General features: G+C 38.6%; 1 protein-coding gene across 3 annotated transcripts in view; it reads right to left on the bottom strand.

Annotated features, from left to right (window-relative positions):
- Positions 1-12,084, bottom strand: part of ABCA12 (ATP binding cassette subfamily A member 12) — a 275,110-nt gene that overhangs the window by 153,046 nt on the left and 109,980 nt on the right. For all 3 annotated transcript variants that reach the window (XM_058705980.1, XM_058705961.1, XM_058705972.1), the window contains exon 2: positions 8,098-8,191. Coding sequence is in view for 2 of the 3 variants with exons in the window: in XM_058705961.1 (XP_058561944.1) it covers positions 8,098-8,191 (94 nt within the window). In the remaining variant the exon portion in view is untranslated. The remainder of the gene's footprint in view (positions 1-8,097; positions 8,192-12,084) is intronic.

The raw sequence follows: 12,084 nt of genomic DNA, 5'->3' as shown, positions 1-12,084 counted from the left end.
CTAAGTCCTTGTTCTGCCTCTCACAGTAATACTAATTTTACATATAAATATAAATGTGTAAATATATAACCAAAACAAAGATTTCATTTTTCTTAATGTGAATGGTCATTCTAATTTTATTCCACAGTGAAATTCCAATGGACTCAAGACCAGTGACTATCAGATGCTGTGGCATTTCTTCCATGAGGGCTGGCTGCTCTACTCTAAAAATATACACTGGTTCATTTATGAAAGCAAAGGACACAATGTGACCTACAAAGAGAATGAGAAAAGTTGAATGGTGAGAGCAGCATAAAATGACAACGGTTTGCTAAGCCAGGGTTCCTGGGAGATGCTTAGAAGAATACTGAACAGTCACTTGGGAAAGCACACGGTCAGCCAACCATGGAGCCAGGCCCTCACCTCTTCTAAGTATCACATGTGAGCCTCAGTCTGGGCTCAGTGCTCTTGAATAAGTGAAGGAGAACGGGTTGAAATTACTTTGTTAACTCTATCTCTTAGCTTTAAGGGTATATTGGAAACATCCACTGATACTGGGGACCTTAGCAAGTGACATTACTGTACTTGTGAGGATTTTATAAGTAATCAATTATTTATCTTTATTTGTCATATAGACTTGAATATTAGAGCTCCTTATGTGAGAGTAACAGGAGCCCCTCTGCTCTTTATGAAGGGAAGGAAATAAAGAAAGAGTGAAAAAGAGAGGACGTGGCCCCCAGAGACAATGTCAGTGAGGCAGTCATTTCTGGGAAGCTTATAAGGTAAATCATCAAAAGTAGGCATGATGCAGAATGGACAGGAGAAAAAAAAATAATAAGACCCCCAAACAAGAAATCTTCCATTGTGCAATCAATAGCTATTCTTTACTCTATTTTCCTACTTGTTCAATTAAGTTTTATTGTACTTTAAGATATTCCCAGCTCTCTGATGCAACTCTGTGTACTAAGCCTTAGTTGAGCATTAGTTGAGAAATCCTTTTGTCATGTTATCTGGCATTAGGGTGTGCCCATGGCATTGCGTGAGAGAATTTCAAATCAGGTCTGGGGGAGATGGGCAACTACCAGCAGGAGCTGTAGCCAGCCCTGTGTATGAGTGTGCAGGGGCCATGTTCACACTGCCTTCTTCCTGCTGGTTCCCTACAGCCCGGTCGGCGCAGGGTGCTTGGGGATGCAGTCACCGTCTCGGTTTCCCTGAGTTTCACGGAATTTATCTCCATGTTGCCATCTAAAGGGTCAATAATGTTTCCCAATGTTCGCTACTGATTCGCTGATGGAAGAAGTAAATGATGGGGCTTTGGCTGTGAAATTCAAACACTGCTCTAATGTTTTCTGGAACTTAAGCAAGAAGCAGACTATAAATCTCTCCCACACAAAAATATTCTGTACACATTCACATGAACTCTCAGGTATTTGTGAGGGAAATTCCCAGGTGGATCTACCTGGGGAGGAGTGAGAGAGCTTTATATCCCTTTTCTTGTCCCAATATTAGCATTATAGATATTGTTTTAATGTTTGTTTGTTTGTTTATTTTGAGAGAGAGAGAAAACAAAAGTGAGCAGGGGAAAGGCAGAGAAAGAGGGAGAGAGAATCCCAAACAGGCTCCATGCTGTCAGCCACTCAGGCACCCCTCCCAATATTAGCATTATAGATATTTCTGATAGCACAGTCAGATTTACCTGAAGTAAAAACCAAACCAAAAGCAAGCTAACTTCTTGTCCTTTACCTATCTCAGATGCACAATGAGCTTTATTTCCATGCACCTCTAGGTGAATGCGATAATCCAATCCCCCATATCTTTCAAACTGCACTACATTCTAAATGATACATTCCATTCTTATTTTGTTCCCTGTGGTAGAAATCATACTGTATCTGATATTAGTATGATGCCTTGGCATGATTTCTGATATTAATGTACTATTAGTCTAATGAGTGAGCCAAGATTAAAGCATAAAGCACTCAAAAACCACTATTAGCCCACACATCCACAAGAAAGATACAAAGGAGAAATAATTGGAGTTTGGGTGATGAGGGAAGGCAAAAGGGTAAGCCTTAGATAAGAGCTTGTCTTTTAATAGACGAGGAGGAGGGGACAGGAGCATGCATGTCCACATGGCAATGAGCATGGGATGTGTGGAAGACATCTGGACACTGCCTCTTTAGGTAAAGGCCTCATACTGCAGAACGCAGTGAACTGAAAGTTGAAGGAATCCTGATCATGAACATCTTGAAAGTAGGATAAAGGGGAGTTGAAACTCAGTAGACCCAAAGAACATTTTAAGGGATTATCTGATGATAAACTATGGGAAGAATTAGAGGTTGGGCTTCCAGAGTGCTCCCCCAGCCCACCCCCAAAATAAAAACCTAATGAAGAAATACAGGCACAAAACAATGAGATCTCGAAGCAAGGCACTGCAGGAGGGATGGAAAGGATGGGGTAACTCCAGGACACATTTCACAAGACAGATTCTGGCTCATGGTTATGGGAGGTGAAGGAAAGGGAGGAGGCAAGGATGAGTCAGACGTTTCTAACCTGAGAGACTTCCTGGTGCTGCTGGCACACGTGACAATGGAGAACTTGGATGGGGCAAGACCTGGCAGGAGATGAATGATGTGGGGTTCTGAGCTTCCCAGAACAAAACCTACATTAATTTTGAGCCAATCAAAATAGAACAGGAAACGATTTACTATGGGTGCCTCAACTACTGCAGCTGAATCATGGGAAATCCATTCCCCAGAATGGAATCTGGTCCTCATGTGTTTGCCATCTCTCCCATGGAAACACGCCATGTGCAAAGTCGGAAGCAAAAGCAGGGCCAGAAAAAGCTTGGCTCCTCTGACTTTCACAACCTTTCCCGGTAAGAGGCCTCATAGGCCTATTCAACATGAAACCACACAATAGTTTCCTCTTAACAGTTCAGGTGCTGTAGGTATAGCAACATGCATGGACCCTGCAAACCACCAATTAATCAATAATTTCAATCTTCCTTCTCACATTTTTTCTTGGAGCTGCTGACAAGTAGAAAAATCAATTGAGTTCACTTTTATAGCCATGTTCAATCTCTGGCAGTGCTAACAGGTGGTATGAGGAAGAAAAAGGAGATGCTGTAAAACTCAAATGAGCCGGATCTTAGGATTGCCATTGTTGGCAGTTGCGACCTGAACAAAACTACTACAGTATCTGCAGGGAAAACTGTGTTTAAAATCCAGCTTTGGGCACAAAGCACCCATGTGAATATGGGTAAGTTACTTAATATTTTTGTGCCTCAACTTTGTCATCTTTAAAGTTGGGACAATCCTATCACATAGTTTATAGAGGTGATGTATTAACTAAGGAAATAGATGCAAGGTACTTAGCACAGTGTCTGACACACAGTAAAGTGTTCAATAAATTTGCACCCCTATTATTATTTTTATTGCAACCCTGAAGACAAAAGGTATGCTTTGGAGGCCAAAAGTCATGCTGGGAATGGCAATCTTGCATTTACCAAAGTGATGGAGTCACATCCAGACGGGCAAAATTCAGTATAACCCTGTGCTAGCACAAATTTAGATACAATTCAATTAGCAGTTGGCTCCTGCCTTCCCCTGGGTCATTTGCAGATGTGAGATGGGCTGAATTTCTTCTCTTCTGAGGAGGCAGGGGTATTAGGAAGCGATGGCTCCAGGACACTTGCAGTTTAATCCAAGCTATGGTCATACTTACACAGTATAATTTCCATTGTGCTTTTAGTGGTATTTTCAACCACTTGAAAAATACTGTTTTTCATTAACTTCATAGAAATGTGGCTCCTTACTTGGCAAGACTGCAATTTTTGGAGACCACTTATCTCATTATGCCAGGGTTTTTTCTGTTCTTGAAAAGTAGTCAGTTCCGCAGTAATTAGGAACTGCTTGCCTGCACTTCATGGGTATGTGCATGTTAAAGGGAGACAAAGATAGCTCGCTGTACATTATAGCTGGGCTTAGTCTAAATGCATTTTGGAGGGTTTGTTTTGTTTGCCTCTGCTCCTAAGCACGGTGTTTCAGCTTTAAAGTTTGTCTCCTGACAAGTTACTGCGTGTACAGATTATAAAAGCTTGGAGCTATTTCAAATGTGGCGCCTCAGCCCATTCTTCTCTATGCAAACAAGAAGCATCCTGGCCTGTCTGCCAGGCTTGGGAAGCTTTCCTTACCTGGGACTTATTATTTGCAGAAGCTAGTTACCTAAGCTGTTGATGGCAACACAGGAGGGTGTAAGTGAAAGCAGACAATGCCAAAAGTAAGTCTTTTGCTCAGGACGGGTGCCCTCCATGGCAGACGCTGCAGCAGCTACCTAACTCACCCAAGTCCAGACTTCCACAGATGCCCACCAGTCAAGAAAACTATGGAGGGAGCCCTTTGATTCACTAATTATATTTGTTCTGGATGATGTATCAGTCCTACACACATGCCCAGCTATTCTGAGCAGAATGTGCCCACGGGATGACAACTCCTGTTCTCACCACAGCTGAGTTTCAACTGGGGTGTAGCCTGGAGTTTCTTCTTCATTTCTCTGTTGCTCAATTAGCACTGAAGCAGTCACTGTAGCCCGGAAAGGATTTTTAACTCTGTTAAACAGGACGTGATTTCCATGATACTACAATCACTACAGTGATTCATGCAGAGGCAGAATTCTCCACTGAATACTAACATTTAGGGTAACTGATTCATATATCGGAATGCACCTCCCCCCCATATTTCTTGATTTCATTTTCTTGACAGACGCAGAGAAGGGGTGCTTAGATTCCAAATTTCTAACTTTTAGTCTACTTTTATGAAACCTAAGTAATGCAACATTATTTAGAAACGAGTACAGTACTGACTCCTCAATGTAAGAAATGTGAGTTCATAAGCTTAAAACCAGAGTCTAGGGCCAGACTGCCTGGGTTCAAATCTTGACACCTCCACTTTTGAACTGTGCAATCTTGGCCAGGTTACTTAATCTCTCTGTTGCACTGGTTGGCTGCACTGGGAATTCAATAACACTGCCATTACCTCCCCAAACGTCTGGCACATAGTATGAGATCAAGAAATATTTATTTTTATTATTTATTATTATGAACTCACTTTAATCTTTTCAGTATGATAGATATGAGAAACAAAGAAAAACAATAATTGTTTTAAAAAAAGAATAAAAATGCCTGAATCCAAACTTTCACTTTGAAGTTTTCCCTCTATACCACAAGACAGGGAAATAAAGTAACTACATCTATACTAGTTTTATTTTTTTTTATTTTTAAAAAAATTTTTTTTTCAACGTTTTTTATTTATTTTTGGGACAGAGAGAGACAGAGCATGAACAGGGGAGGTGCAGAGAGAGGGAGACACAGAATCGGAAACAGGCTCCAGGCTCCGAGCCATCAGCCCAGAGCCTGACGCGGGGCTCAAACTCACGGACCGCGAGATCGTGACCTGGCTGAAGTCGGACGCTTAACCGACTGCGTCACCCAGGCGCCCCACATCTATACTAGTTTTAGATTCTCTAACTTGCTGTACAGATAGCACCTCTAGTTAGAAATTATATTTTATATTCTATTGACTATAGGGTGAGTTGAAATTTTGGACACAAAGTTTTGTCCAAAGGTATTATGGCTCTATGTATAAGATGGCAAAATATGAGACAAATCTCATGGACAAAGAATAAGTAAAGGTAGTTTCCAAAACCTTTCTCTCCTATCCCACATGATCAAACTTTCGCAAATTACAATCGCCCAGGTTGCCCAGTGTTCTCTTCTGTAAAGTGAGAGGGTACCTTCCTTCTAATAGTTCTCATAAAGTTCTAATAAAAACAATAAACTATTTTTTGGACTGAATTTTGTAAGTTCTGAGAGACTAGCAAAAATACTTCCACTGAACTCTCCTATAATTCTGTTCTCTCCTACCCACAAACATAAAGACAATCACCTCATAACTAATTATTATTAGTGCATGGTCAGAAGTCTATAGTAAAACGTGGTTATTCGTCTCCCTTTGGATAGTGTGTTTTTGCAGACCCTTTAAAAAATTAGGTCTCTGAGATACTTGTCACGTGATTTTTTTCAAGGTTTCCCCCCCCCCGCCCATAATTTAGTGAAACTATAAGAGATCTCCAAGATTTTTTCCATGAATCTCTAAATCCTATCAGGTAGCACCAATTAAGACTACTCACTCACACACCTTATATTTCTGTCTTGTAAATTTTGTAAGAGAAACTTATTATATAGCTTAAAACTCCTTATAAACAAGAAATTAATAGAAATAAGTTGTTGAAAGAAGCTAATAAACTTTTATCACTATCATTCGTGAACTGATAATTAGCATCTTAAACCAGAATAGTTCAAAGAGTATTTGTCCTTATGTGCTGAATGCGTTATTTCTGAACTCCATGCTACTAAAATAGGCAAGAATACATAAATTTCAAGAGTATACAATGGACTAAATCTATTGTAAAGAACTAATATACACATGACATGAAGAGAACAAAATTATGCTGCTTTTATAAACAACCTAATAAAATATCATCAACAACTCTACATAATAACTTGAGCAAAAGTCCTTTAGAAATGGTAAGTTGCTATTCAAATGCAAGGAATTATTCATTCCAGTATCAAGAGTTTAAATGCTTTACACTAATTTAATTGATATTCTCTTTTGAATTATTCTATTGTGTATGAATCAAGTAGATTCCATGATGGCTATCATCTTACTTCTTAAGACTGAGTGACTGAAAAACACTTATTTTTAAAAGTCACCAGCTCATTATTCTCTTTACAAATAATTCAGCATACTATTCTTTTATATAGTAAATTACCAAGATTTATCTGAAACACAATCAGATTTATAGAAATTTAGTCTATGAGAAGCTTTTTAGGAGATGGCTGCTCTGTGAAACATGATGTATCTCACTTAACCTTTACTCCTCTACCAACAAAACTGGCTTCAGGGTTTAAGAACAAAAGCAAAGGGGCGCCTGGGTGGCTCAGTCGATTAAGCGTCCGACTTCAGCTCAGGTCACCATCTCACGGGTCCGTGAGTTTGAGCCCCGCGTCGGGCTCTGGGCTGATGGCTCAGAGCCTGGAGCCTGCTTCCGATTCTGTGTCTCCCTCTCTCTCTGCCCCTCCCCCGTTCATGCTCTGTCTCTCTCTGTCTCAAAAATAAATAAACGTTAAAAAAAAAAAAATTAAAAAAAAAAAAGAACAAAAGCAAAAGCAGGGGTGCCTGGGTGGCTTAGTCAGTTAAGCGTCCGACTTCGGCTCAGGTCATGATCTCATGGTTCACGAGCTCTCTGCTGTCAGTCTAGAGCCTGGGGCCTGCTTTGGATTCTGTCTCTCCCTCTTTCTCTGCCCCTCCCTCGCTCATGCTCTCTCTCCCTCTCTCTCTCTCTCAAAAATAAAAACATTTAAAAAAATTTTTAAAAAAAGAATGAAAGCAAGAACACTGGTTAGATCATTGGGGTTCTCATCTTCCTCCCCTCCCCCACCCAGTTCTGAGGAATTTTCTGTGTCTTTCCTGAATCTCCATTCTGGATCCAAAAGAAAATAATGGCCTGAGTTGGGCGTCGTGCCCATTTTATAACTTGATGATGACTAAAAATAGCTGGAATAGCACTAATTGGAAAGCAATGTTCTTTTAAATTAAATGTGTTGATGCATTTGCACCACTCATATCAGTCCTGAAGAGAGATAAGAGATTTTTACAGTACCCTGGATTTCATTTGTTCAGTTCATCAGATACCGGTCTATGGTTTTTGTGACAATATAAAAGTAAAGGATGATCTAGCTTGAGACTGATACTTGTTTGTGTCGTACAAACCATGGTGAGATTTATGAGGTGAACAATAAATGAGTCAAAATTTTATAAAAATTAATTTTATAAAAATTAAAATGCATTCTGGCTTCTACATGCTTCATAGTTTTTTAGATAAGTATTACAGGCTCACCCTTCTAACCAGTTAAAAAAGCTGGAGAAAAAAATAGGGTAAGTATTTATACAAATACTACCAGGTAGAAATACTATTAAAACAAATTTAGAAGAAAACACTCCATAGTATCAAAATAAATTTTAACTGTAATCCAAAAATTAGGGAAACAAATTTACTTACAAGTTGGTTTTGCTCTTGGAGGAAATTTGGTCCGGGTAATAGCCAAAATTATGAAGATAATGACTGGCCATAAAATCAAGACAAGTGTCCAAAGCTGCAAAATAATAATAGGAAAAAATGTTAATTACACTGCTGAACCAAAACTTGACAAGAAGTACAACATATTATAAACTTCCAACACAAATCAGATATTTGCTTGCAAATGCTATTAATAAGAAAGGAATGAGAGATTTTTATTTTTTTTATTTTTTATTTTTTATTTTTTTAAATTTTTTTTTTCAACGTTTTTTTATTTATTTTTGGGACAGAGAGAGACAGAGCATGAACGGGGAAGGGGCAGAGAGAGAGGGAGACACAGAATCGGAAACAGGCTCCAGGCTCCGAGCCATCGGCCCAGAGCCTGACACGGGGCTCGAACTCACGGACCGCGAGATCGTGACCTGGCTGAAGTCGGACGCTTAACCGACTGCGCCACCCAGGCGCCCCAGGAATGAGAGATTTTTAAAAGTGCAAGAGATCTCAAAATGAACACAAGAATGCCTTTTCCAGGCTTAAAACCTTAAAATGAGCTTCTGAAGCCTCCTTTCCAGTCATCTCTCATGACTGTCCCAAGAGTGATGATCTTAAAATTCAAATCTGAGCAGTAATTTCTCTGCTTAAAAATCTTTTCATTGCTTGTTGGATAAAGTTCAACATTCTAAACAGGGCATACAAAATCCCAAATAATTTCAACCTAGGCTTATCTTACCACTTCCAATGTCAACATTCTATGGCCAGCCATAAAGATTAGTATGACACTGGATATTGGCTCAATAAACATTAGTAAATGAATGAATGAATAAGTAAGTCAATGAGTAAACAGGAACTTAAAGTACTATGCAAGCCCCCTATACCACTATAAATAGTATCTTGTGTCTGCTTTTATCATAGAACTTATACTCTTACTATCTATCTACCTACCTACCTACCTACCTACCTACCTACCTACCTACTTACCTGTATATATATATTTTGCTTGGCTTATAATAAATTGGTGATTCTTTTATGGCAGGAACAGTGTCTTATTCGTTTCTGAATTTCCACTGGTACAAAACAGATGCTCAAAATGTAATTATTTAATCAAAATTTCTATTAGGGAATTTCATTGTAAGACACTTCAGGAGTGGCTTTTCTTTCTCCTCACATACACATGATTCAGTTCGTAAGATGTGAACTACTTAGTATTACATAAAAAACTGGTTCCAGACCAGTAACATGTATACTCAAGAACATCAACTGTGATATACAAACAGTTACACTGCTCAAAGGAAACTGTACAGAACAAACTGTGCCTATACTTAATAAAGTTTAAATTGGAACTATGTTTTTATCTGGTTATGCAGACTTGTTACCATTTCTCCCCAACTTGCCACAGCTTCAGAGATAATTTCTGACAAATCTCGGACTACTGCCTGGGCTCTTCAAATGTCCAAAACAATCAAGACCCGTTCAATTACTGATCCTTAAGTAATTATGAAAATCTCCATTGTGTGTCTATAGCACTGCTGTCCTTGCTGAGAGGCCTGTCACCAACTTCTTAAACTGCAGGTTCAAAGGCAAGTGTTTTTTGTTGGTTTTTTTTTTTAAATTTTTTTTTAAACGTTTATTTATTTTTGCGACAGAGAGAGACAGAGCATGAACAGGGGAGGGTCAGAGAGAGAGGGAGACACAGAATCTGAAACAGGCTCCAGGCTCTGAGCAGTCAGCACAGAGCCCGACGCGGGGCTCGAACTCACGTACCGTGAGATCGTGACCTGAGCCGGAGTCGGACGCTTAACCGACTGAGCCACCCAGGCACCTCAAAGGCAAGTTTTTAGCAAATGGAAGAAAGCAGATATAAGAAATCCTAGGGTACTTGGTTTAATCACAGCTGAAAAGCTCCCAGTCTAAACAGCTTAATCTGTAGCAGTGCCTCTCAAGCATTAATGTGCACACCAAATCACCTATGAATCGTGTACACATGTAGATTCAGATGCAGCAGATCTGAGGTGGGGCAGAAATCCTGCATTTCTAACAAGCTGCAGATGTGTGATGCTGAGGCTGCTATCCATGAACCATACTTGGAGGAGAACAGTTCTAAATGTATGCCATTTTACCTAACTAGCAAGATTGTTTATAAAGTCCTAGATTATTTTTGTTGGAGAGTTCCTTTGACATCATCTAGCGGATAGAATTCAGGACGCTTGTAAACTTGGATAGGAAAAAAAAAAAAAAGATTACATTTTTATCTTCTCTACCTTTTAAATGAAATTTAGCATTTCCCTTAATGATTACCGGAGACAACGAACCACAATGTTATTAGAAGTGCTTAAGAGACTGTTAAAAACTGAGAACAAACTGAGGGTTGATGGGGGGTGGGAGGGACGGGTGGGTGGGTGATGGGTATTGAGGAGGGCACCTTTTGGGATGAGCACTGGGTGTTGTATGGAAACCAATTTGACAATAAAATTCACATATTAAAAAAAAAAAAGAAGTGCTTATGACTTTGTCACAAATAAAATCCACAGATATTTTTAAATCACTTTAGTGTTGCTAGTGCAGATATCTCAAAGTTCTGTTCCTACTCATGGTGACATTAAAAATTACAGTAGTTATGGGGTCACTTTGTTTATTTATTTATTTTGTTTGCTTATTGCTATACCAAATAAACACATACTACCATTATCATAAATTTGCTTTTTAATCCCTTAATAACTGAATTTCAATATAATTGGTTTCATTGGTAATTCTATTTATTTTATTGATTTAAAAGCATTATTCTTAGGAGGGCCATAGGCTTTACCAGGCTGCCAAAGACATCCATGGCACAGCAGAGGCTGAGAAGCCTTGGTCTGATCCAACTTCCTTTTTTGTTCTCTGAGGTGCAGAAGGTTAGCACATCATTATCCATTAATTTACCCAAAGTCACATACCCAGTTGGGGAGTAGAACAGGGGTAAGGATCTGAATATCAAGATACTTAGGCTAGATTTTTTTTTTTAAACAGCATCTTAATCTGAGGAACAATAATGCCTTACAGAAAGTATACCAGAAAAATATGAATGCTATAGAAAAATATTAAGAGTTATTCTAGCCTAGTCTCAGATACATTAAAAAATTAGAGTCTGTTCTTCAAAGACCTAGATACAAGTACCATTTTTATTCTATTTGACTTATTTCAAATGTTGACTATAAAGAATTAGGATTAAAAATGTTAATGTTTGTGGATTTCTTGGTTTTATACTTGAGGCCACAGTTATTCTTTTTTTTAAAAAAAGATTCATCTCAGTAGGTTTAGTGCCTCATAGTTACTTTTAGGAGCATCTATTTATTTTCTATAGCAACCTCATGAGAATTCAGTGAGTAACGGAGACCAAGTGAACCAGCACAAATGTATATTCACATTCAAATAAGGGGCATATGTCATGGGATATCTTTAAATTCTCTTTTGATTGATCTAATTTAATGTTTCCATGAGGATGTTTTGATAAATTTTGAAATTAATTTTAGACACAATTTAAATCCAGACAAAACTATAATCTAGATCAGAATAGTTTAAGACAATTTGGACTCTATTATAGGTAAAAACTACAGCAAGCCCATAAATAATCCATTATCATAAGATTTCCCCCAGGATCTTAGGTCAGAGAGGTTTGGAGAACATTTCTGTTTACTGCATTTTAGAAGGATAATAAACACAAAGCCCTCCACACTGTGATCTTGGGAATGTTAAGGTTGACAAGTTAATCACAAAAGCAAGAAATAAACAAAATTTAAATTTTCACAGCAGCAGGATTGCTCCCGACACCATTCTAAATATTATCATAAACAACCTAGAAGCAAATGCAGTGTCAAGGACCCAAATACTAAACCAATGAGCCATGATTCATTTTTGTTTATTTGGAGAAAGGACTGGTATATTGATTTTACACATATAGATATTAGGCCCACTCAAAAACTAAAGGAAAAG

The sequence above is a fragment of the Neofelis nebulosa genome, chromosome 2 (assembly GCF_028018385.1).
Source record: "Neofelis nebulosa isolate mNeoNeb1 chromosome 2, mNeoNeb1.pri, whole genome shotgun sequence".
NCBI classification, from domain to species: Eukaryota; Metazoa; Chordata; class Mammalia; order Carnivora; family Felidae; genus Neofelis; species Neofelis nebulosa.
Note: the sequence above shows the minus strand (reverse complement) of the source record. Positions and strands in the feature narration are given on the sequence as shown.